We start from the raw sequence: 27,511 nt of genomic DNA on the forward strand, positions 1-27,511 counted from the left end.
TTGTTAAGCAGAATTAGTAGATTTGTACATGTTTTTCTTTAAAATTCTGTAGTCTAGAAAGTCTCCTAAACCATGTTTGTAATGTAAGCCCCTTGCATACAGTGCAGGGTTTGGATTGCTAGTTGGTTACTTACCACATATATCCTAGTAATTGTAAATTTAACATGGTTGAGTTAATTTGGCTTTTAAAACCTTAACTTCTGCATTTCCTGGCCACTGGTTATTTACCATGTTTTGCAACCTTAATGTTGAGCTACCGTGGCAGTTTCTATTTTAAACGGATAGAAAAATTACTACTTTCAAACCCTCTGAAATTTACCCACCCTTGGGTGGAACAAGGCCCTTAATATAGTTGTGTCTGACAGATTGGCAAATTCTTAGCTACTTTTTTCCTTGTATTATAAAATGTTAAAGTTATAGGTTTCTAAGTTTCCTTCTGGTTCAGTTGCTGTGCTTTGTGCGCTCTCTCTCTCTCTCTCTCTCTCTCTTTCTCTTTCTCTCTTTCTTTCTTTCTCTCCCCCCTCCTTCCCTCCCCTCTCCCCTCTCCCTTTCCCCTCCTCCCCTTCTCCCTTCCCATCTCTTTCTCTCTCACCCCCCCCCCCCTTTTTTTCTTTTCTATTTCCTAATTATCAGCTTTTTCTGGACGTTCTCTTGGTTTAGTGGACCAGTGACTTTTTTTATAGTTCATTCAGTAGTCACTTATTGAGTGCCTACTACATACCAAGAATTTTCAAGGCTTTGAGAGAAATTAGGTCCTTGTCTTTATGGAGCTTTATGGTATAATGGGAGCATATGACTCCAACTTCCAGTACTTTTCAGTCATAACTGGAGAGGCAGCATGGGGTAGTGGATAGAGAGGTGGCCTTGGCTTGGCTTTAAGTCCTCTATCTGACAACTCTAAAGTATCTTTGTTTTCATCTCCAGAAAGACCACAGAGTACACCCAAGGTGATACCACATCTGTGTTTTTCTCCACACTAGTTTCAGCCATTACTGTCCCTGAAATTCATGGTATTCCACACAAGTGTAGACAGTATAGTGCTGAGGTGTCCAATTTCTAGCCAGTCACAAGCAGCCTACAAAACTCTCAATTACAGCCTGAACCAGATTAGAACAAAATTGGGAAATGTGTAACAAAATAAATAAAAATACAGCACAACACAGGTACTGTTAATTTGTGGTTTTCTAAGTCAACATCCGTTTCTATCAGAGCTTGACACCACTGGTTTATTGGCCACTGAAGTTGGTATCAAGAAGACCTGGGCTCAGATCCTGTCTTGGACTCTTGCTATGATCATGGGCAAGTTATGTGACTTCTCTATTCCTCAGTTCCTTCTTCTGTAAAATGAAGGAGTGTGGAAAGGCCAAGGTCACCCACTGCATCCTGGGCCATTGCTGGTCATCTTGACTGGAGGAGAGAGTGAGGCTGATGACATTGCATAGTCCTGCCTCACTTAAGTCCAGTTCACATGCCAGACAAGATGTTGTCCTCGTGATGTCATTGAGAATGTTCTCTTTGAGAATGAAGGAGAGTGTGTGTGTGTGTCTGTGTGTGTCTGTGTGTGTGTGTGTGTACATTATCTTTCTTTCCCAACTTCCCCATTTCTCTTGTAGACACCACCTTTCTTGTTGTCTCCTGGGTTCAGGACATTGGCATTATCCTCAGCTCCCTAGTCTTCCTCATTCAGCATTTCCAAACAGTTGGAGAGTTTTCCTTTTCTACTCCACAACATTTCTCCATCTGATTCCTTCTCTTTATTCACATTTCCACCACCTGAACTCAGACCCTCATTGCTTTTTGCCTAGGTTATTACAATGGCCTCCTATTTGATTTCCCTGTCTGTTGTCTTCTCACCCCAGTCCATCATCCGTACAACTGTCTTGGGTGTTCCCTTAAGTGCAGATATAATCACGACTCTCCCATTAACTTCATTGGCCTCTTTACCTTACGTTATTTTACCAGGATCAAATATAAATTTCTGTCTTTGGCTATTAAAGCCCTTCACACCTGTGGGCCAGCCTGTTTTGAGGGCCTTAGCTACATCACTCCCCCATCCACATTCTTATCCAGGCTTTCTCTCTGGTCCTCCCAATCCAGTGCTCCATTTCCTGCCTCCCTGTCTTTCTACTGCCCATGCCTCAATTGCTTTCCCTTTTCACTGCCTCTCCTTTCTCTAAGACACAGTTTAAACATCACCGCCTGTGTGAAACCTTTTTTGATTCCTCTGCCCTTTCCCAACTGCTAATACCCTCCTTTAGCGTACTCTTTCCCTATCTTGTATTTTATTGTTTTTTCATTCTATATATGTTATATGGGATGTCCCAGAAGTCTTAGTGGAGTTTTGGGCTTTTATTGAAGCTTATATTAAGCTCTGATAATATAAAGCTTATTAAGCACTGGGAAGGAGTCCCCTGAACTGACATTGACAGGTTTTGTATTATTTAGAAAATGTAGAACTTTTATTAAGCTTTAATAGCTTTAAATTGCACTAAGAATTTTGGGCCACTCTGGGCATGTACATATTGACTCTATTGTTAGAATGTAAGCTTCCCAAGGGTAGGAATTCCTTCATTCTTTGAATCCCCAGCATCTATCCCAGTGCCTGCCACATAGTAGGTACTTAAGAAATGCTTGTTGATGGAATGACTCGTGACCCTGGGAGTGTCACTTAAGAGACAATGTTAATAAGTTGGAAGTAGCATATCCTGGAAAGCTTTGAGTGCCAGGCTTAAGTAGTTTGGACTTTTAGTAAGAACATTATCTTTCCCAGGCTTCCGCTATATGTTAATAATTTACCCTTTGATTGGGGGTGGAACAAAAAGCTCCTTTCAAGCCTTTCTTTATAGAGTATTCAGAATTTCCAGTGACTTCTTCCATCGCCTGCCAGCTGTTTTCTGTGTGGTTTCTACTCCACCAATATCTCATTCCCAGGCTGGATACCCTCTGGTGGCTCCTGCCTTCATATGGCACCCTTACCCCACTTTGAAGGATTGGGAACAGTGCATATTGTGCAGGGCCTCGAGTCAGGAAAACCTGAATTCAAATCCTGTCTCAGACACTTACTAGCTGTGTGATCCTGGGCAAGTCATTTAACCCTATTTGCCTCCGTTTTCTCATCTGTGAAATGAGCTGGAGAAGGGAGTGGCAAACCTTTCCAGTATCTTTGCCAGGAAAACTCCAAATGGGTCTTGATGAATCTGACATGACTAAAATGACGGAACCACAGCAACAACTTCTCCCATTACGTTGTAAGCTCCTCCAGGACAAGATTTTATTTGTGTTTCTAGGACTTAGTGCTATGCCTGACACATAGTAGGCACTTAAGAAATGTTTATTATAGTGGCTCTCTCCGCATCTGTTTCCTGATCCTGATATACTATTTCTATATAAAGTTTAAGATAGAAATCTTTTTGACTTGCCTATACATTCTTGTTCTCTACCTCCCAGTGACTGTCAGCAGGGCTTCCATCTTAATCCATTCTTTGAGCTCTAGCTGTTATTTTCTATTCCTCATAGCTTTCACTTCCCCTGTCTGTTATCTAATTGTATTTCTACTTACTGCCCAAATGTGTCCTTCCTCACTTGCTTCCCTTTATTTGGAGAAAAGGGTACTTAAGGGCAGAGACCATGTTGTTTGTGCCCTGTACGGAGTGAATTGAAAATCCTGCTGCCTGCTGCCAAATGGTGATTGTTGGAAGAAATGTTTTACATTCATTAATTGCAGTTAATATTTATAGTCTCAAAGCTTAATACATTTCATTAAAGCCTAACCTTGATTGGCAGTGATCGTACTGTCAGTTACTGGCACATGCCTTGTTAATATGAAATAGAAGATTGGTTAAATTCAGATGCATCTGAAAACAAATCTAGAACATGAAATTTCAGAGCTGAAGGGATGTTAGAGACTATATCTCATTCAGCACCCTTATTTTGCAGATAAAGAAATTGGCACTCAGTCTGTCAAGCTACCCAAATAAAAGCATATGTCTATGGCCCAACTTCATCTCCCCCTTCCCGCTGTCCCCACCAGAATCCCTTTTGCTGGCTCTCCAGTATTCAGAAGAAGGACTTGAAGCGTCTGCTCACCATCAACCTTGAATCCGGCTCAGCTAAAACTGGACTCACCCATTGATCAATCAAAAAGCATTTATTAAGAATTTATACTATGTGTTATGAACTGTGCTAAGTGCAGTGTTTCAAAACAAAAGTGAAACCATCCTTGACTTCAAGGAACTTAGATGATAAGGGAGAGGCTTTGTGTGTAGAGGTTATGTATATAGTCAATCCAAAAATACTTTAGATTTACTTAGAATTGTCACCGGTGCTAAATATACAGTTTGGGTTAAGAACAGAAGCAGTTATACAAAAAAGACTTGACAGACTACCTCTGCCCTCACAGAGTTTCTAGTCTAATTGGGGAATGAAACTGCTACTGAATTTGGAGCCTGAAAACTAGAAACTGCTACTGAATTTGGAGCCTGAAAACTAGAATCTTATGTCAGGAGTGCCATTTACTAGATATAACCTTGAGCAAGTGGCTTCATTGAGTTTTAGTTTCACTATTTGTGAAATGAGGATAATTATGTACTGCTTATCTCACAGGTACATTTGAAGAAAGCACTTGGCAAAGTCCACAATGCCACACAGAAACAAATAGTTGCTTGTGTGCAAGAATGGCCATTCACAGACTGTAGTTTAATAGGGGAATGAATTGAAGAAAGCAAAATCCTTGTCCAATTTAAGCCTTGCTCCTCTGCCTTTTATGTTTCTTTTCTACTCCAGTCAAGTCAGCTAACACTGTGCACTCGGCATTGTGCTAAATGCTGGGGCTACAAAGAAAAGCAAAAAAAAAAAAAAAAAAAAGGCCCTTGCTCTCCAGTATCTCACAGTCTAATGGGGGAGACAGGGTAGACAACTACATACAAACCAGATCTCTACAGGAAAAATCAAAGCTAATCAGCAAGGGGAAAGTTGTTAGCATTAAGACTTTTTGCAGAAGGTGAGACTTTAGCCTGCCGCTTGCAGGAAGCCAGGAGACAGATGAAGAGGGAGAAAATTCCAGGCATGAGGTCAGGCAGTGAAAATCTACAGAGTTGGAAGATGGAGGTTCATGTAAAAGAAACAGGGAACAGGCCAATGTCATTGGAATCAAAAACTACATGGAAGAGAGTAAGGGGTAAACAGGCTGGAAAAATAGGAAAGGGTCAGGTTATGAAGGCTTTCAAATCCAGGCATGGAGTTAGAACTTGATAGGGAATGACAGTCAGCCTTTGAAGGTTCCTGAGTAGTGGTGTGGTCATTTAAAAAGAAAACATTAAGTGATTTCATTGTGCAGTAAGTGCCTTTCTTTCACAGATGCCCCATCCTGGTGCCTCTTTCGCAGATGCCCCATCCTAGTGCCTCACCGGTATAGCAAAGTGACTCTGGGTTCTTTATGTATAAGCAAGGTAGGGCTCATCGAACTGTAAAGACAATAGCCACAGGCCCAGAAGGATACTATGGCTATCTGCCATTGCTGGACCAGCCTAGCTATTTCCCATACATCCCCATGCCTTAACACCTCCATTCTAGCCATAACCCACAGAAATTTTGTAATTCCTTCCTCTTTTCTGGGCTGTCAGAGCTGAACTGGCATTTTATCTTCCCCAGAGCTCAACACCCAAGCTCTACTTCTCAGTCAATTCCACATCATGGTGCTATACTTCCAGTGACCCTGTCTCCATTTCAGCTCCCCTTTATTTGTTATTTTCCAATGTAATGTGTAAGCTTCTTACTGTATTTCTAGCACTGAGCCAGTGCCTTGCATTTTGTCTTCCATTGATCTGTATATCACTTTGGCCACCGACCACTAGATACTTTAGGTTTTGGGCCATAACAACTCATGTCCCTACTAAAGATAGAAGAAACTAACACACGCTGTTGAAATCATGGCTCCTTTGGCATACTGAACTCTCTATATTATGTTTTGATGGGCCCTGGGAAGAGATGCAGGGATGAGGGGCCATAAGGCAGATGTATGGAAAAAAGTGATAATTATCATTTATGTAACAATTTAAGATTTGCAGAACACTGAGATGAGGAGAGGGAAGTAAGAGAAGTGTTTTGCAATTAGTTACAGGAGGGCTGGACAGGGCTTCCTAGAACAGACAGTGGGCACAGAAGAGGGTCAGCCATGGCTTGGAGATGGAGAAAATTGGAAATTGAGAGGGGCAGATAGGGTTGGTCAGCTGGAATGGCTAGTGGGAAAGAGCGCGAGGTATGTGAGATAAGGCTAGAAACTGAGGATGGATCTAAGCAGGGCCTTTCAGGAACACAATTGAGGCTGGTTCCTATTTTGGTGTATTTTTATTCCCTTCCCTGGGCCTAAAGTAATTTTATCCCCTGCTATTTGCCTTATTTTTGCTATTTCTCCTTATGGAGAATCACTCCTGCTCACCTTCCCCATGCCTTCCTTTTTGTTGCTTGAGTCTGAGCTAAATTGGCCTTATGCATCTCTGAAGTGGTCTTGCAAAGCTCAGCCTTTGCTCGGTAGCTTGATTTTTATGTTTTTATTTTTAAGGCCATCCCTTTTGGCTCTGTCTTCTGTTCTTTTGGCAGCTTCCAGAACAACAGATTGACGGTTAGGATTGTGGTACTGGTGGTGGATGGTGGTGTTTAAAAAAATTTTTTTTAAAGGATTTTTTGCTTGTCCCCAGGGTAATGCCTATAAGTGCTTTAAAAATGCATTTTAGATAGATGTAAAAGTTCTTTGTCCATTATTACTTGTTAACAGAATTGACAAATGAATGCAAATGGATCACACTCCCCTGCACCCAGTGTGACCTGCCGTCCTGCCATATGGAGCTTGCTCAGGGGAAAAAAAGGTCAGATCATGAAAAAAGTCTTTGGAACATTCCTTCTTTTCAGGAAATTAGGAGCTGTGATTCAATTGCTTTGTTCCTGAAGCATGTAGTAATGGTGGTTGTATTTTATGGCAGTCATCTCATGGCCCTTAGCTAACACACTGCTTTGTAAGCTGGATGTTGGAAGCGCTTGGGGCTCACAGCCTAAATGTGAGGGATTGTAAGCCAAATGAGGAGTTGGATTAGTCCCTACATTTTCTGAAGGGAGTCTGGATCTTTTTTTTCCCCTAAATTTATTTATTTAAGTTTTCAACATTCATTTCCACAAAATTTTGGGTTCCAAATTTTCTCCCCATTTCTCCCCTCCCCCCACCCCAAAACACCGAGCATTCTAATTACCCCTACCACCAGTCTGCCCTCCCTTCTAACATCCCTCCCTTATCCCCATCTTTTCTTTTGTCCTGTAGGGCAAGATAACTTTCTATACCCCCTCACCTGTATTTCTTATTTCCTAGTTGCAAGAACAATACTCAACAGTTATTCCTAAAACTTTGAGTTGTAACTTCTCCTCATCCCTCCCTCCCCACCCATTCCCTTTGGGAAGGCAAGCAATTCAATATAGGCCATATCTGTGTAGTTTTGCAAATGACTTCCATAATAGTCATCTTGTGTAAGACTAACTATATTTCCCTCCATCCTGTCCTGCCCCCCATTTCTTCTATTCTCTCTTTTGATCCTATCCCTCCCAAGAGTGTTGACTTCTAATTGCTCCCTCCTCCCACTGCCCTCCCTTCCATTATCCCCCCCACTCTGCTTATCCCCTTCTCCCCCACTTTCCTGTATTGTAAAATAGGTTTTCATACCAAAATGAGTGTGCATTTTATTCCTTCCTTTATTCGAATGTGATGAGAGTGAGCTTCATGTTTTTTCTCTCACTTCTCCCTATTTCCTTCCACTGAAAAGTCTTTTACTTGCCTCTTTTATGAGAGATAATTTGCCCCATTCCATTTCTCCCTTTCTCTTCCCAATATCTTTCTCTCTCACCACTTAATTTCATTATTTTAAGATATGATCCCATCCTATTCAATTCACCCTGTGCTCTCTGTGTCTGTCTGTGTGTGTGTGTAATCCCACCAACTACCCAGATACTGAAAAAAGTTTCAAGAGTTATAAATATTGTCTTTCCATGTAGGAATGCAAATAGTTCAATTTTAGTAAGTCCCTTATGAATTCTCTTTCCTGTTTACCTTTTCGTGCTTCTCTTGATTCTTGTGTTTGAAAGTCAAATTTTCTTTTCACCTCTGGTCTTTTCATAAAGAATGCTTGAAAGTCCTCTGTTTCATTGAAAGACCATTTTTTCTCCTGAAGTATTACATTCAATTTTGTTGGGTAGGTGATTCTTGGTTTTAGTCCTAGTTCCTTTGACTTCTGAAATACCATGTTCCATGCCCTTCGATCCCTTAATGTAGAAGCTGCTAGATCTTATATTATCCTAATTGTATTTCCACAATACTTGAATTGTTTCTTTCTAGCTGCTTGCACTATTTTCTCCTTGACCAGGGAACTCTGGAATTTGGCCACAATGTTCCTAGGATCTCTTTCAGGCGGTGGTCAGTGGATTCCTTGAATACTTATTTTGCCCTCTGGTTCTAGAATCTCAGGGCAGTTTTCCCTGATAATTTCATGAAAGATGATGTCTAGGCTCTTTTTTTGATCATGGCTTCCAGGTAGTCCCATAATTTTTAAATTGTCTCTCCCGGATCTATTTTCCAGCTCAGTTGTTTTTCCAATGAGATATTTCACATTATCTGCCATTTTTTCAGTCTTTTGGTTTTGTTTTGTGATTTCTTGGTTTCTCATAAAGTCATTAGCCTCCATCTGTTCCATTCTAATTTGAAAGAACTATTTTCTTCAGTGAGCTTTTGGACCTCCTTTTCCATTTGGCTAATTCTGCTTTTTAAAGCATTCTTCTCCTCATGGGCTTTTTGAACCTCTTTTGCCAATTGAGTTAGCCTATTTTTCAAGGTGTTATTTTCTTCAGCATTTTTTTGGGTCTCCTTTAGCAAGGTGTTGACCTGCTTTTCATGCTTTTCTTGCATCTCTCTCATTTCTCTTCCCAGTTTTTCCTCCACCTCTCCAACTTGATTCTCAAAATCCTTTTTGAACTCTTCCATGGCCTGAGCCCATGGAATATTTCTTTTGGATGTTTGGGATACAGAAGCCTTGACTTTTATGTCTTTCCCTGATGGTAAGCATTGTTCTTCCTCATCTGAAAGGATGGGAGGAGATATCTGTTCACCAAGAAAGTAACCTTCTGTAGTCTTATTTTTTTCCCTTTTTTGGGCATTTTCCCAACTGGTTACTTGACTTTTGTGTCCTTTGTCAAGAATAGGGTATACTCTGGGAATCTGTATGATCTCAGTTCCTCCAAGGTGGCACAATCAAGCATGTACTGGTCTGGGTGTAAGGAGGGACTTTTGTGTCCAGAATCTTAGCAGTTTCCTCTCCACAGGCACCTGGCCTCCAGTTCTGCCAAGCCAACACTGAGGGCTGATTTTCAGATAAGCTGGATGGGCAGGGCCACCATTTAGTTTGAGACAAAGTTCAACTCCCTCAGGGCTTCTACACAGGGCCAGGGAAGAATCAGATCCTCAGTGCCCTCAGTGTTTTTATGCTCCAACAATGAATATGGCTGCTGTAGGGGCTGCGGTGGGAACTGCTGCCGCTTGCCAATGTGGCTTCTGCGGCGGCTTCCTAAGGCCAGAACTACAGGAAGGCCCTTCTCCCTTCCTGGCCAGCTGAAAAAAACCCCATCACTGACCTTTGGTGCCTATGGGTTGAGGGATCTGCGAAACCGCTGCTGCTGCTGCTGCTACTGGGGATTCACTGCTTCTGGGACTGGAGATTCCACCCCTGAGGTGTCCCTCCTCCCAGAGTTGCACCGCACTCCGCGGCCAAGGCTGGGCTGGGCTCCACCCCGCATCCCGTACAACAGACATTTCCCGTGGGCCTTTTAGGTCACCCTGGGCTGGAAATCTCCTCCATTCTGTTGTTCTCCACTTCTGCTGCTCCAAAATTTGTTGAGAGTCCCTCTCTACAGGTATTTTGTGGGCTGTGTGGAGAGCCTGCATTTGTGTGTCTTTCTACTCTACCATCTTGGCTCCACCCCAGGAGTCTGGATCTTTATACAAAGGTAGACAACAGCTCCAGTGGAGGCCAGAAGGCAGCATGGTAGAGTGGATTTGGAGTTCAAGGATCTGGATTCGAATTCCTTCTCTAATCCTGACTGTGACTACCTGTATGACCTTAGACATAACTCATTTATGTTCTTTGGCTCTCTCTTCCTCATCTCTGAAATGGGAGTGTTGGGCTAGGCAACCTCCTAAGACTGCTTTCAGTCTTAAATCTAAGATCCTGTGATACTGAATTGTGGAGGGAGTCTTCAGGTCTTTTTCCTTCTAATGGTCTTCAGTCTGCGGGTCATTCAGCAAACATTTATTAAACAAATGCTATTCCAGCAATGAGCTAAATATTGAGGATATAGAGAAAGGGAAAAACGTAAGGCCCTGTTTTCAGGGAGGTTGGAGGAAGGTTGAGGAATGTGAGGTGCAAAGGGGTTGCAGAGGGGTTATAGTATTAATGGATAAATAAATGGAAAAGGGCATTTATTAAATGCTTACTATGTTTTAGACACTATGCTAACCATTGAGGATACCTTACCCCATTCAAGAAAAAAGTTCCTCTGCAGGGAGCTTACATTCTAATTTCGTTCTTACTCTTCATCCTTTTCAGTTGAGTCTGACTCCTTAAGACCCCATTTGGGGTTTTCTTGTCAAAGATACAGGAGTGGTTTGCCATTTTCTTCTCCAACTCATTTTACAGATGAGGAAACTGAGGCAAACAAGGCTAAGTGACTAGCCTAGGTTCACGCAACTAATAAGTGTCTGAGGCTAGATTTGAACTCTGTGCCATCTAGATGCCCTTACGTTGTAATAGTGAAAGACAATAGAGGGAATTAGAGTTGGAAAGGTATGGGGCAAGGTGGACATATATGAGGGTCCCGGGACCAAATAAGATAAAGTGAAATCAGTCAGAGCCCAGGGTCCCAGTTGTTTTAGAAGAAGGAAGAGGCCAGATCGCTGGGAACATGTGTTATATGAATACATATATATGTGTGTGTATATATGTATGCATATACATATACATATATGTGTATATATGTATACATATATACACACACCCATATAAAGTACATATGAATATAGTATATATTATGTAGTAAATATATGTATATATCTTGCACTTTCTGAAGCACTTTTAAAGACTTAATATTATTTGATCTTAACAACCCAGGCTCCTTTCAATAGCATTTCTGCATATGAGGAAACTGATATTTCATTTTTAAAAAGTAATAAGTAGCTTAAAATAATCTGCCTCCATCCCAGTTGAGTAATTTTTTGGGGGAAAATTTTCTTTAAATTCCTCAATAAGATTGTTTTTCTCTATTATATTCTCTTGGTATAAATTGCGGTATTTCTGATCACTTCACTGTCCTTTAATTCATAAAGTTCTTCCCAGTTTCCTCTGAAGTTATCTGTGTCATCGCTTCTGGTACCCTAAGATTACATACAAAAGCAAAATTGCAATTTAACTTTTCCCCATAGGAAGATATGCCTTAGTTTGCAATTTTTAGCTGCTGCAAAAAGAGCTGCTATAAATATTTTTGTACACGAAGATCCTTTTCCTTTTTCTTTGATTTTTATCTTGGTGGGGAAGGGAACAATATAGCCCTGCAGTGGTATAATTGAGTCAAAGGGTATGTACAGTTTAGTAACTTTCTGGGCATAGTTCCAAACTGTTTTCCAGAATGACTAGACCAATTTGCTGTTCCATCAATAGTACAATAGTGTGCTTGTTTTCCCACAATCCCTCCAATATTTGTCATTTTCTTCTTTTGTTATCTTTGCTGTTCTGATAGGTGAAGAACCTCAAATTTGCATTTCTATAATAACTTGTAATTTAGAGTTTTTTCGTATGATTGTTGATACCTTAGGTTTTCTTCATTTAAAAAATACTTATTCATATCTTTTGACCATGTATCTGTTAGATAATGGCTCTTGTTCTCATACATTTGAATTTCTTACAAATTTGAACCAATTCCTTGTGTATCTTGGGAATGATACCTTTATCACAGAAAAATGTTTCAAAGATTTTTTCCCCACCAGTATCCTCTTTTCTGTCTATTTTTTACCACATGTACATTAGATTTATTTGTGAAAAAACCTTTTAAATTTTATATAATCAGAATTGACCGTTAGTCTCAAACTCATCCCTTACTCACAAATCCAAGAGGGAACTTTTTCCTTGCTCCTAATTTGTCTCTGATGTGACTTTTATATCCGGGTTACATTATATCCATTTGGAACTTATACGTTGTGAAGTACTGGTCTAAACCTTACTTCTGTCAGACTGCTCTGCTCTTTCACGGAAGTTTTTTTGTCAAATGGTGATTTCCTAACTCAGTCATTATTTGGTTTTATCATATACTCTGCTAACTTATTGGTTGTTTTCTGTATGTTGTGCATCTGATCAGTTCAGCTAATCAACCTCTGGTCTTTTTTTAAAACCAGTGTCAAATTACTTAATTTATAATTTTGTAATTAATTTTAATTTAATTAAATTATTCTTTGGTAGTTCAGTTGGGAAACTAATACTGATGAGATTCCCTTCTCAATTTTCTTTTCATTATTATCCTTGAGATTTTTGATCTTTTTGTCCCTTTATATGAACCGTGTTGTTATTTTTCAAGCTTTATAAAATATCCTTTGTGATTTTTGATTAGAACAGTGCTGAAGACATAAATTGAACTTGCCGGAGGTTTCACGTGGTTGGTGACAAATCGATAGTATAATGACATTTGAATAGGGCTTGCTTGCTAATAGCCAGTCATCTTTAAGACTCCTCCCTCAAAGGTTCGTTCTCTGTGCCACTTGAGGATAGGTACTGGGGTGGCCTCACTCGGGTTTTTGTATTTGCAACATCTATCACTTGGGAAGTGCTTGAAAAAAATTTTTTTTTGGTTCTTTGATTCATTTATAAAGCCTTCTTTGGCTCTCTCTGTAGCATTATATTCATTTCTGGGCACCAAGTCAACCAGTATTTATTAAGGTCCATATGTATTCAATGTAGATTACTGTGTGCCAGGTACTGGAGATAACAAAAGAAAGGCAAAAATAGCTCTTGCCCTCAATGAACTTGTATTTTTTTTTTCAAATTTATTCATTTTTAGTTTTCAACATTCACTTCCATGAGTTTTAAATTTTCTCCCCCTCCCTCCCCAAGATGGCATGCAATCTGATATGGGCTCTACACATACATTCCTGTTAAACACATTTTCATGTTAGTCATGCTGCATAGAAGAATTATAATGAAGTGGAGAAACCATGAGAAAGAAAAACAAAAATAAAATAAAATAATCTGTTTTGCTTTGCATTACAACGTCATAGTTCTTTCTCTGGATGTGGATGCTTTTTCCATCGTGAGTCCTTTGGAACTGTTTTAGGTCTATCAAAATCAGTCATCAGATACTGTGGCAGTTTCTATGAAAAATGTTCTCCTGGTTCTGCTCCCCTCACTCAGCATCAGTTCATATAAGTCCTTCCAAGACTCTCTGAAATCTTCCTGTTCATCGTCTCTCATAGCACAATAGTATTCCATTACATTCATGTACCACAACTTGTTCAGTCATTCCCCAAAGGATGAGTATGCCCCCAATTAAGGAACTGGCATTCTAATGGTAATAAAAGAATACACAAAGACAAACTTGGCCTTGAAAAAGCTAATTTTTGGGGGGGAGGGAATAAAGGTGTGATGTAAGATGTACAAAATGTGCTCAAAATCAGTGCAACTTGTGTAATAGTCATTTTGTTCCTATTAGATTATAAACTCCTAAATGGCTAGGGACGTTTTCTGGTACATGGTATGTACGCTTAATGTTTATTGAATGAACAAATTTGTTTAAATGATTGTATTTATTTTTAACTTTGGTGAGATATGTTCAGGTAAAGATGACTTAACCTTTTAAAAACTTTAAACCTTGATGTGTTTGCCATCTGGGTAATGGAGAAATTTTTGGTTTTGATTTATTGTAGTGATCGTCTCTGCAAATAACCATGCTTTTAGTGTCTGGCTGCACTTTTGAGCAGTTGTGGATTCTCCCAGGTCTTGGAACAACCTTTGACTTGGAAGCTTTTCTCAGTGTATTCATAATAGACAGAGTTTACTCTGTTCTGTTGTCATGGAGACAAACTGGAGTTGATTGCAGTCCTCTGGTGTTTAGGGCAAGCCAAGCTAAAGGCAAGCTGCGTATTTAGTCAAGCTTAATGTATGCGGTTTTTACTTTTTAATTGCTAGACAAACAGCCAGTCATACTGCTTTTCTGTTGAAAAAAACAAAAACAAGGAAGGATGTAATCAGTCATATCGTTGGGTGTGTGTGTGTGTGTGTGTGGTTTAGCACTATTAAAGAAATTGATTTCTAAAACCAGTGTCTTTAAAATTTTTAGTGGTTTTTATTGATATAGTCTGTTTCCTACATACATCAGCCCATAGTAATCCCAAGTATCTTCCCCTCACCTTCCTGACAGCCATGGTATTTTTTTAGTGAATAATCTGTGTACATTGATAAATAAGATTTATGCCAGTTATAATATCATAATTTATATTACATTTTATTGCATCACATTATATTATAATAATATGTCACTATCTCAAGGACCAGGATTCTTTGTGTGGAAATTCAGAACTAATGCAGATATAGAAGTGATAATAATGATAACTTGATTCTGTGTAACTCTTAAATGCTTAAAGAGCATTTTCCTTATAACAACACTTTGATTGAGGTAATGCAGGGATTTTCTTATTTTTCCATGATCTCAGATTTCAGTGGTATGGGAACTCTTGGTAAGAAAATTGACTTTACTAATGCATATGACCACATTTTCCCAAGGCACTCCAAGGTTAAGAGACTTTCTCAGAGCTCTGTATGTAACTGGAGTGTGTCCAGAGTGGAATTTGAACCTGACCTGGAAGTCAGCTACATATGCATTATGCCAAGACACCTCTCAATACAGGTAGTGCCAGATCCATTTTATTTTTCTTCACAAAGTGAAACTGAAGCTTGAAGAGGCTAAGTTACTTGAGGTCATAGATTTAGAGCTGGAAAGTATAGAGATTACCTAATCCATTGCTTTCATGGAGAAACTGAGGCCCAGTGACATACGCAGGGTCACATAAGTAATCAGGGTCAAGGTTTAAAACCCACAGTCCTTTGAACTTTAAATTCCGCTATGCTTTCCATTTGCACTTTGTCTCTCTCTTTCTCTCTCTCCCTCTCTGTGTCTGTATGTGTCTGTCTCTCTTGGGATTGTATGTACAGATTTATTTACATATTATCTCCTCCTATTAGAATAGGAATTCCTGGAGGACTGTAACTGTCTTTTGTGTTTCTTTGTATCTTCAGCTGATAGCAACATGCCTGACCACCTAATAAGCATTTAAGAAATGCTTGTTGCCTAAACAGCGTTCTCTCACTCTAAATTCTGTGTTCTTTTACCTTTCAGCACATAAGGGTAAAACATAGATCCTAGCAAAGTGCTAGGATTGTGTATTGAGGGAGATCATTTTTCCAAATGGAGACCCAGACAAGGTTTTCTGGAGGAGGTCACACCTGAACTGGGAAAAGAGAGTTTTCCATAGATACAGATTTGGAGCTAGTGTTTCCAGGCATTTGGGAGAGCCTCTGAATGCACAGAGGCAAAAGAGATTAGGAAGGAAAAAAATAGATTGGAAACAAGACTCTAGGCCATTTGGGCTGGAATGTAAAAGTGGTGAGAAGTGAGGTAGGAGTGGTAAGTTAGAGCCATTGTGGAGGTACTAGAGTCCAGCTAAACACTATGTGTTTTTTATCTTTCTTTTAAAAAAAATAAGTACGTATAATTTTCCTGTAGTCAGTATATACAGCTCAAATTCTGCTGATTTTTTTTTCTCTGTATCACCTTGAATAGGTCTTCCTGTTTTTTTTTATGCTTCATATTTATCCTTTTTATGGCACAACAGTATTTATTGTGAATAAAATTTATTCAGTTCTCCAGTTGGCTATGAAGGTAATTTTTTCCTCTATTTTTTTTTAACTATTTAGAATACAGTAATGTGGATGACTGCACACACAGTCACACACACACACACACACACACACACACACACACACACACACACACACACATTAACAGGTAGGATCCTTTTTTTCCTTTTTACACTGCTGTTGGGATATTATCCTAGCAGTGGAAGTTACTGGGTGGGAAGATAAGATCAATTTTTTTGACTTTTAGTATCATACATTTAGAATTGGAAAAGACCTTAGAGGTCATCTTCTGACCTCATCATTTAATGGATGAGAACAATTACGTGGCAGAACTTGGATTTTGAATCCAGGTTTTTGACCACAGGGCCAGTGGATTTATTTCGTGCTATCATGCTCCTCTCCAGAATGTCTGTACTAGTCTGCATTCACACCATCAGTGTACTAAAGCGTTCCTTTTTGTCTAGTAGGCAGTAGGAAACCATGGAAGGTTTTTACTTACGAGTGTTTTATTTTTTCCAATTACATGTAAAGATAATTTACAGTGTTCATTTTTTTGGGTTATATATGTACAATTATGTTAAACGTATTTCCCTATTAGTCATGTTGCGAAAAAAGAATAAGAACAAAAGGGAAAAATCACGAGAAAGAAAAAAAAAAGAGAAAACAGTCTGCTTCGATCTGCATTTTCAGACTCCCTGGTTCTTTCTCTGGATGTGAATACCATTTTCCATCATGAGTCTTTTGGAATTGTCTTGCAACTCAGTGTTCATTTTTTGAAAGATTTTGAGTTCCAAATTTTCCCTCCCTTTCCCCCCAAGAGAGCAAGCAGTTTGATATAGGTTAGACATATGCAATCATGTAAAACATATTTCTACATTAGTCGTGTTGTGAAAGAAGAAAACAGAATAAAAGGAAGAAATCATAAAAAAACCCAAAAAAGTGAAAATAGCGTGCTTCCATCTGCATTCGGACTCCATTCGTTTTTCTCTGGATGTGGATGGCATTCATGGAAGGTTTTTGAGCAGGGGAATGGTATAGTCAGACCTTTGCATTTAGAAAATGGTTTTGGCAACTGTGTGAAGGATGGATTCTCTAGTTCATCCAGAAGAGAAACTGCAATCAGGGAGACCAGGTAGCCAGTTATTATCACTGAGGCAGAAGGTGAGTTCAGAGATTGAATTAGAGCAGTGCCTCCCTGAGAATGGGAAAGAGGATCTCCTATGGGATGAGAGAGATGCTACGATATAGTAGGTAGGACTTGTTTTGTTGGATGGGGCTGGGCAGTGTGAGGTAGAAGAAGGAAGTAAAGGCCACTTTTAAATTCGTGAGGTTTAGGAAGGGTCTTGGTTTCCTTAATGGATAATGGGATTCAATGAGATAATATTTGTAAAGTACTTAAAACATAACAGATACTTAATTAATACTTATTCTAAATCCTGGATGGGTCTGTAGAAACCAATATTCTCATTTGAGGCCCAAAGTGTCTAATAGACTACTTATTTAATATTAGCCATTACATAATTCAGTGACCCAGTTAGTTTCTTTTTTTTTTTTTAGCGTAATCAGTTTTTATTAGGGACAGTTTGGCATTTTTCATTCGTGGATAATGATTTCTAACTCGGTGCTGTAGTTTTTTTTTTTTCTCCCAGATTAAACGAAACTTTTCCAGCTGTCTTACACCGAAGGTTCTTAACCTGTGGTCCTCAGACCCATGGAGGGGAGGTGAAATTAAAAGGGAAAAAAATTAACATAATTATTTCATTAACCTCTCACTGAAATTGAGCATTTCCTTCAGTTATTTGCAAATATTATTCTAAGGAAGAGTCCGTTGACTTCATCAGATGGCCATAGTGGTCTATGATATGAGGCTTCACCAGGCTGCCAAAAGGGGTCCAAAAACAAAAATTGAGGACAGATTCTGTTGATCTCATTGCTGTCTAGTTTCTGTACCTCCTTCACTTACGACCAGCTTATAGAAAGGAAGTGGATGAGTTTATCGCAGAATCAACAAACATGCTCACCTAAACAGGAAGACTTCTTCCTCATTCAGGACTTGGTTTTGTGGTGAACTTAGGAGGAAAAGCTGCAAAGCTGCACTAAAGAAGTGGATATTTTCTTAAAATAAATACCACACTCTAATTAAAAAACTCCAATTCCTTCTTTGCTTCATCTCCCTCCCCCAGCTCACAGTGCAGATATTTAAATATATTTGTACCCTGCTTTGCATTTATAGTAGATGTGCAAAGCAGCCATCTGCATTTTGAAATAGGAAAATGTATGAAAGTTACGGATGTAATTATTGGTCTTCAGCAGATGAATTTTCATTTTTGAACAGGTGCTTGGTCAGGGAGAAACAAATGTTTTTGCAATAAAATTATATTAATATTTTTGATCACACAGATAAATTTCTTTCTTTCTTTTTTTTGTTGAGCCTACACATGCTGAATACATTTAATATAAAAATAGAAATTTGGGGATTTTTTTTCCCTTCCCTCTTCTACTTTTTTCCTTTGATTGGTAGTGCCTGCAAAAGCATACTTTGTATATTTCTTTCATTGTTTACTGTAGTTACTTACAAAAGTCCATATTTAGAGCCGTATGGGACATTTCCCCAGTCCAGTGCCCCTCTCTCATTTTAGAGATGAGACACTGAGACTCAGACAAGATAAGGGACTTGCTCCAGGTCATATATATGTAGGGTGAGTGAAAAAAAGTTACTTTATTCATTGTTGAATATAGCTGTAACTCATAAAGCCATCTTTTGACTATCTAAATCCAGTGGTCTTTCCACCATAACATGCCACCTTGTTAAAAGAAAAAAACAAACCTCTTCTTAGGATGACAACTATTTGAAAGTGTTACAGTATAATTAAACCTGAAGGATGTAGAGGGACTAGGTTAGTTTCGTGTATTAGCATAATGAATACTTGGAGAAATGGTTTTATTTTATTTTTTGAACTGTAAGGAATATTTATTTTCCAATTATGTCATGATAGTTTTCAACATTCGTTTTTTATAAGATTTTGAGTTCTGAGTTTTTCTTCCTCCTCTCCCCTTCCCCAAGACAATCTGATATACCACTAATCTGTGCTAAGTGCTTTAAAAATGTTATTCCATTTGATTCTCATAACAACCCCATGAGGTAGATGCTGCCTGAGGAAACTGAGGCAGATAGAGGTTAAGTGACTTGCCCAGGATGACAGCTGATGAATACTTGAGGTTGGATCTTGCCTTGAGTTTTCCTGGCTTCAGCACTGGTTGCCAGTATGTATATCTATATGAATTTACCTCTATACCTATACATGTGCAGTCATGTTAAACATATTTCCATACTAGTCATACTGTGAAAGAAGAAACAGAACAAAAGGAAAAAAACATGAAAAACCCAAACCAAAAAAAGTGAAAGTAGCATGCTTCAGTCTGCTTTCAGACTCCAGAGTTCTTTCTGTGGATATTTTTCCATCAGGGGTCTTTTGGAATTGTCTTGGATCATGGCGTTGCTGAGAAGAATTTGTCTATTATAGCTGATCATCACATAATTTTGCTGTTGCTATGTACAATGTTCTGGTTCTGCTTACTTCACTCTGCATCAGTTTATCTAAGTCTTTCCAGGCTTTTCTGAAATCTGGTTGCTCACCATTTCTTGTAGCAAAATGGTAATCAATTTCATTCATATACCACAACTTGTTCAGCCATTCTCCAGTTGATGGGCATCCCCTCAATTTCCAATTCTTTGCTACCACAAAAAGAACTGCTATAAATATATGTATTTTTACTTTTTTACTTATGGTATCTTTGGCATTCAGACGTAGTAGTGGTATTGCTGGATCAAAGGATATGCACAGTTTGGTTGCCTTTTAGATATAGTTTCTAATTGCTCTCCAGAATGGTTGGATCAATTCACAATTCCACTGACATTGAATAAGTGTCCCAGAAATTGTGCTTTTTAAAGGTATATTAGGGAAAGGTAAAAAAAAAAAAATGTGTATGGGATCGGGAGAAGGATAAAATAAGGGGGAGTCCTCATGACCGGAAATTATTTTTGTCTGTGCTTTTGCTATTGTCTCAAAGCTTTGTTAGATGAAGGAAATTGGTTTGTGTGGGCTATCTGTGAAAATTTATAGCTGGTGTATGGATAGGTTTTAAGGTTGGGAATTGGGAGAGCATGCTTATTATTTGTTTGAGTAATTGGCAAGCTTCATTATTGAACTGAATATGACATGCTCCCTGTTGAGAAATACATCTGTTTGGGTAAAATAAGAAATGCTTCCATTGACGATATTTGCTGAATCATGAGACTGGCCACCTTGTCACCCACTGCCCTAAGTCTTGTCTTAGAGCACTTAGAAGCAGAATGGTTGAGGAAATTGTCCATGCTCGAGAAGGGCATCCACTTGGTGAGGTTAAGATACTTAGGGGAAAATTACCTCCCCACCCCCTGAGGTTGCATAGATATGGAGGATGTTAAAAACAGAAAGTTTGTGGTTTTTACCACTAACCAGTTTTTAATTCATAGAGAGGTTTTCATTCTTTGGGTTTGTTGGGCTGTGGTTTTATCTCACAAAACGTTGTGGTTCTGAGACACGCTGTGCCCACCTGGCCCCCTCTAGTTAATTTTGGTCTGAAAACTAGTGCTGCTTCAGAAAGTTGTGCTGAGACATTGTTTTGAGGTTTATACCCTGATCATAAAGTAACGTTCTAAGGTGTCAGGTGGTGTCCCTTAGGGGAGGTTTGATTCTTGGCTGTTTTGATGATCCAAAGAGGAGTTTTGTTTTTTCTGAAGATGTCATTTTCCATTTAGGGTTCTCGTTTCTTCCTTGAAAACATCTTGGAATCAGCAGATCTGGAGGATTCCATGCAGTTGCCCTTTTTCCATGTTTTCTCACCATTGTCCCTCTTGGTGATAAACATGTATAATTGCCACTGTGCATAATGCATCCACTGTAGTGCTCTACTCCTTTAGTATACAAAGATATGTGTGTGTATGTATATATGTATACATATATATACACATATATGTATATGTGTATATGTATATGCACATATGTATATATGTATGAACGTATGTACAGTGAAAAGATTGCTAGATTCGAAGCCAGGAAAGCTAGAGTTCAGATCCTACTTCTTATCATAAGATCCCAGGTGTAGACCTTGAAGGGAAGCATAGAGGTCATCTAACTTAACTAACCTCATTTTACAGAAGAGAAAGCAGAAATTAAGTGATTTGCCTAGAGTTATACAGTAAGTGGCTAAACTGGGATTCAAACTCAGGTCCTGTGACTGCAAATCTGGGGCTCTTTTCACTTTACCAGAGAGCCTCCTGATATTACTGTGGGACCGTGGGGAAATCAGTTAGCTTCTCTGAGTCTCATTTTCCCCACATTGGAAAATAATCATGGTAGTTCCCATCCTCTAGTGATTCTTTATGATAATTACATGAGATTGTGGTAGCTACATGGTTTCCATAGAGTTCCTGGCTTGAAGTCAGGAAGACTCATCTTCCTGAGTTCAAATCTGCCTCTAGACACTTGCTAGCTGTGTGACCCTGGGCAAGTCACTTAAGTCTGCTTACCTCAGTTCCTCATCTGTAAATCAGCTAGAGAAGGAAATGGCAAACCACTCTACCATCTTTGCCAAGAAAACTCCAAATAGGGTGACAAAGAGTCACACACGACTGAAACGATGTGCCAGGCACTGTGCTAAGTGCTTTAGAAATGTTATTTCATTTAATCCTTATAACAGCCCTGTGTGATAGAGGCTATTATTGTTCCCGTTTTACACTTGAGGAAACTGAGGCAGGTAGACGTTCAGTGACTTGCCCAGGGTGACAGCTAGTGAATACCTGAGGCCAGATCTTGCCATGGGTTTTCTGGACTTGGGTGCTGGTATTCACTAGTTGCCAGTATGCCAGGCATGCCAACTGTTATTACGGTATTACTAACTGTCCCCCCCCAAAATAAGTGAGAAGTATTGAGGGTATAAAATGTCCCACAACCGTCTTTATTAATAATACAAGCAGAATGACAAAATTACCATTATACATAGAATATTTTTGGAGGTCAGTATCAAAAAGGTCTTTGCCAGGCATTGAAGAAAGACGATATTGTGGATATTCTCCATAGAGTTTAGCTGGAGTTAATGGGTATTGTACTTACAGATGCCAGAACAAAAACATATATTGTATAGTGTTTGATCATATACAGGTCAAATAAGGAAGTTAGGAAAAGGGTAGTTTGTTAGAAAAGGCAGCAAATTCTGTTTTGGACAGATTGAAGTTCAAGATACCTATGGGACATCCAGTTGGAGACATCTAATTTTAGTAGTAAGTGATGGAGAACTGGAGTTCAGACTGGGCCTGGAGTAAGGACGACCTGAGTTCAAATCTGGCTTCAGACACTTTACTAGCTGTGTGACTTGGACAAGTTGCTTGCCCCTTTTTACCTCAGTTACCTATCTGTAAAATGAGCTGGAGAAGGAAATGGCAAACCATTTCAGTATCTCTGCCAAGAAAAGCCCAAATGGGGTCACAAAGAATCAGACACAACTGAAAGGACTCAACAACACCAGCAATTCCAAGTTTATAGTTTTCAAAGCAGAAAACACCTTCCCTCTAACCATACCCCAGCATTGATTCCCAAACTGTTCAGACTAAGATTAGGAGTTCATGACACAGTTTAAATGATAGTGGTATTTTTTTCCTCCAAGATATTAAGGAGGAAATTTTATCTATATCATTATTTTTATATACATATGGAATATAAAAAGAGGCTTAATTTTTGCCATTTTGTTCTAGAATTTTCTCCATCATCCCTTTATTCCGGGATTGTTCAGCATTTTATTACACCAGTTTTCTTTTTAAGGGCCTTTTTGTTCTAGAATTTCCTTCATCATCTCTATTCCAGGGTTGTTAAACATTTAATTGCACCAGTTTGCTTTTGAAGGGCATTTATGGCTAGTGATTATAAACTCAACATATATCTATATATATATATATATCAACATATCAAAAAATATATATCAATATAAATTCCAATCCTAAAGTGTTTCATGGCCAAATGATTTTAGGAAGTGCTAAGTCAGACCAATGGAGATTTTTTGAGGGGATTATGAAGTTTACCTACATTCCTGGGTGGTAAGAGAATTATTACTTTCTTAAACTCCTCTGGACTTGTTCTCTCCCTTGAGCCCCACCCCAAAGAGCCACTCATGACTAAGCTGTGGTGTGCATCAGATGTTCTATCTAGTCTTTCTCAGTCCTTTTGCCTCCCAAGAATACATTACATAGCTCAGTTCTTTTGGTTCCAAATGAGCCATCTCCCTTCCGTTCTTTATTTGTGCATGAGTGAATATGGGGCATCAGAATTTGTGAGAGCCCGCAAGAGTATCTCCTAGTGGAAAAGCTAATCATCATGATAACTTATATTTTTATGGTATGTTTCAAAGCATATGTAATTTTATCTGATTGTCTCAACAAACTTTTGGGTAACTATTACTAATTGTGCTCTTGAAGAGGCAAGAAACACCAAGAAGTTGTGATTTTCTTAATGTAGGCATACAATAGACTTAATGGCTGAATTGGGACTCTGAAATCCTGATCTCTTGATTGAGAGTTGAGTGATGGCTTCTACCGTGCCTTAATTAAAGGAAGGAGAGCACTGTATAAGCTTAAAACTGATTCCTGAATCTAGTCTAAAATACTTACATCTTCATTAAGCAGTACATGAACAGAGAGATGGTATAGATTTCCATGTCATTGGTTTCCTAGAATTTTACTGACTGGATGGTATATACATACATACATACATACATATATACACACACACACGTATATTTATATTATATTATACTTATATTTCATAATTTATATATGTGTTTTGATCATATAGTTTTTGATCATCCAGTTTATACAGAAATTATGAAATATATGTATTTATTTCACATATTCATTGTATTTATTGACATCTATACATATGTATGTGTATACACACACATACACACACACACTTACACATATATGCATATATTTATCAGAGCTGTTGACCCAGGAAGCTAGGTTACCTTCTTCCACTAAGGGACCCCCAGGTCTGAGTTTATAATGAATTCAATTATGTTTTCTAGAAAGATGACTCCAAAATGTCCTTGGTGTCTCTGAATCATTATGCCCCATCCCCAGAATAGAACTGCTCCCTTCTGTTCCATATGGGCCATCTAAATTGGGCTGTTCATAGCAGGAATTTTGGGACAGTCTCTTAAACAGACCTTAGGTTTGGCTTATGTCTAGGATCTTGCAGAAAGGGACCACAGAAGACTGAATGAATGAAATACATCTTTGGACATAGTTGATGCAGAAATTTAGTTTGCTTTATGATGCATATTTGTTACAGAGGTTTTGTTTTTCTTTTCATTTTTTTCCATTGGGGGAATAAAAGAAAATAAATGTTTGTAAAACTGGGAAAAAAATGTAATTTAAAAATCAATGAAGGTCATAGAGAACTTATAGGAAAACAGCTTTTGCCTCACTAGGACTACTGTTACAAAACACTGAATGCATCATAAGAAGTGGTTGCTCTGTTCAGTTTCTCCCACAATTGTTTTTTTCATGAGTGAGGTTTAATTCTATAGGAGGAATGTTGAAGTGACTGGTGGAACCAGACAATGACTGTGGGCATTATGTTGAAATCTGTTTAAATAGATATTAAGTGGGTCACCATGTGTAAGTCTGTGCTTAGTAGAGGACATAACGCATGTCTAACTGTAATAGCTTGGTAGATTGTCCGAATGCTGCAGGAAGAGCTGTACAAACTTGAGCGGAAATCAGAGGAAGGAAGATGACATGTCCATTGATTATCAGGAAACTTGCAACTTGTTGCTTAATGATAGATCTTTTTCTACTTCTTCTGGCTTGGTATCTTTAATGGTCCCATTTCCTCCATGTTAGACCTCAGGAAAGGAAAGGAGAGAAAGGAGGGAGAAAGGAGGAAGAAGGAAGGGTAGATCTTCCTAATGACTTGTGAAAGTTTGAAAAACATTCTCTGTGCTTAAGCATCCTGTTTCATTTTCTTGGCTGCATGACAGGATCAAGATGACTGCCCAGGTGACTCTGGAAGATGCTCTGTCCAACGTGGACCTCCTTGAGGAATTGCCCCTGCCAGACCAGCAGCCATGTATTGAGCCTCCACCATCCTCTTTGCTCTATCAGGTAAATGACTGTCAGGAATTGCTGTTACACTTGAACAATTAATATATGAAGGGTACCATGGTATAATGGAAAGAAAGCACTGAATTTGGAATCAGAAATTCTGGATTCCAGCTTTGACTCAGACACTAGCTTTATCATCGCTGAGCCTTAGTTTCCTCATCTGTAAAATGAGGATAATCTTGTACGATCCGATGATGCTTTGTAAGTCCAGAACAAATAATAACTGCAATTAATGAGAGCAAAAACTTTATTTTAGATAAATCTGCCATTTCCCTCCTAACGCTCTACGTTGTTTTTTCTTCTTAGCCAAACTTCAACACTAACTTTGAAGACAGAAATGCATTTGTCACAGGCATTGCAAGATACATCGAACAAGCAACAGTTCATTCAAGCATGGTAATTCACCTGTCTATACTTATTTACCCTTTGCAATAGAAAATCTAAATAGTGAATAATATATTTTTGAAAGTTATCCCCTTTTGGGGTATTCTTTTGCAAGGTGATAGGGAAAACAGATTAAGGAAAGGTGATATCATTTTTACAAAGAGGAAAAATATACATAATTATACATAATATATAAAAAAATATACATACACAAAAGTATACATAAAAATAAACATAATTAGTTCTATTATTTATTTTATTCCTACCTGCTTCACATATGCATTATTTAAGAGCAATAACAGAAATAGTTTGCATCAAGTATAACATCTGTGACTCTCTTGGAAATTCATCTCCTCTTGATACTCTGATGGAACATGAGTTTTTGTTTTTATTTTTTTCAGTATCTCTCTCTTTTCCATATTAAAAACAAGGGCTGGTTTTGTTTTTTATTAAGTAATTTCTAGTTAAGGAAGTTGGTGGGTACTACTTAGATATAAATTTGAATTTCTTTGGTGGACAAAGCAGTTTTCATTTTGGTTTAACCATTCTGCCTCAATCCCAGCTCAGCATTGGTTAAAACAATATTTAGCGGTTAGCAAGAGTTTGGCATTAAAAGATGGGGGGTAGAGAGTTCCGGAGGCTTTGTCATACCATTTAGCGGTATCTTCATTTTCATCTCAATGAGGCAGAGGACCCATGCCATGAGAAAAGGGATGCTGAAATCAAAGATTGAAGATGGGGAGGCTTAATGTGTAGCTTCTCTAGAGGGTTTGAGGACAAAGATTATGTCAGTGCAATTTAATTTGCTTTAATATATCATCGTAACCACACTGTTACATTACTTGTTATACACGTTTGTGTATATATTTAACCTACCAGACCATTTTGGCTTCTGATACTGTCCTGTGTGTCAGATTATGACACGTAGAGCATTTGGGCCTCTCCATCCATTGAAGTTTCTTTAGAGCAGTTGGTCTCATCAGATAAAGATGTCAGTTCAGTTAAAAAAAGATTGATTCATTTCTCCACTTCAGTTTTTTAAATTATCTGTCCTTCATTTTGAGATTTTTTTTGCCAAAGCATTTCTTGTGTTTTTGTATCTAATTATAGAATGAGATGTTGGAGGAAGGTCAGGAATATGCTGTCATGCTATATACATGGAGAAGCTGCTCCAGGGCCATTCCTCAGGTAAAGAAATTTAAAATGTCATGGTTCCTATAGACTTAGTATGTATCTGTTTCATCCTCTCCCCAACCTGTCCCCTGAAGCAACACATTCTTTTTCCTCTTCCATCCTTTCTCTGGTTGATTCTGTGAAGCCAGAGGGTTCCAAAGATGGCGCCAGTGATGGATTGGATGATTTTTGTCTGAGGATCACTTTTGCTAAGTGTCAAGACAAAGACAAAGTTGGGCTTTGGTTGTTGCCTTTCATGAAACTGTCTACTGTGAACAGAGAAAAGGGTTGAGCCCACATTAGGGGAGAGAATACAAACACTGTGCTCGACATGGGGGATACAGAGACTGTACTGCCCTGAAGTATCTTAGCATTTTTTAAATTAAAATTTCGTATTTTCAAAATTTTATTTTTCTCTTTCTCCTACTCTGCCCTCCCCCAACCCCAGGGTGAAATAAAGCAAAATAAAACTCATTAAAAATATGTATAGTTACACAAAACAGATTCCCTTATTAGTCATGTCCAAAAATGTTTTTCTTGTTCTGTACCCTGAGTCTGTCGCCTCTTCAGGAGCTAAGTAGCATGCTCCATTGCCAGGTCTCTGGAAGCCTGGTCAGACTGTGAGTTCCTTGAGAACATGGACTTCTCTTTTCTTTCTTTATCTCCTTTATTTAAGCACAGTACCTGGCACTTAGTAGCTGCTTAATAAAGAATTGTTGAGTGACTGGTCACTGCATTGATCAGAGCTCTTAAGTCTTTCAAAGATATTTAT

The 27,511-nt window shown here is 38.6% G+C and overlaps 1 protein-coding gene across 4 annotated transcripts in view; it reads left to right on the forward strand.

Annotated features, from left to right (window-relative positions):
* Positions 1 to 27,511, forward strand: part of CYFIP1 (cytoplasmic FMR1 interacting protein 1) — a 179,358-nt gene that overhangs the window by 34,491 nt on the left and 117,356 nt on the right. For all 4 annotated transcript variants that reach the window (XM_072614557.1, XM_072614556.1, XM_072614555.1 and 1 more), the window contains 3 exons: positions 25,059 to 25,182; positions 25,489 to 25,578; positions 26,677 to 26,754. In XM_072614557.1, coding sequence (XP_072470658.1) covers positions 25,066 to 25,182; positions 25,489 to 25,578; positions 26,677 to 26,754 — 285 coding nt within the window. In that variant the 5' untranslated portion in view covers positions 25,059 to 25,065. The remainder of the gene's footprint in view (positions 1 to 25,058; positions 25,183 to 25,488; positions 25,579 to 26,676; positions 26,755 to 27,511) is intronic.

This window comes from Notamacropus eugenii, chromosome 5 (genome assembly GCF_028372415.1).
Source record: "Notamacropus eugenii isolate mMacEug1 chromosome 5, mMacEug1.pri_v2, whole genome shotgun sequence".
In the NCBI taxonomy this organism is placed as follows: Eukaryota; Metazoa; Chordata; class Mammalia; order Diprotodontia; family Macropodidae; genus Notamacropus; species Notamacropus eugenii.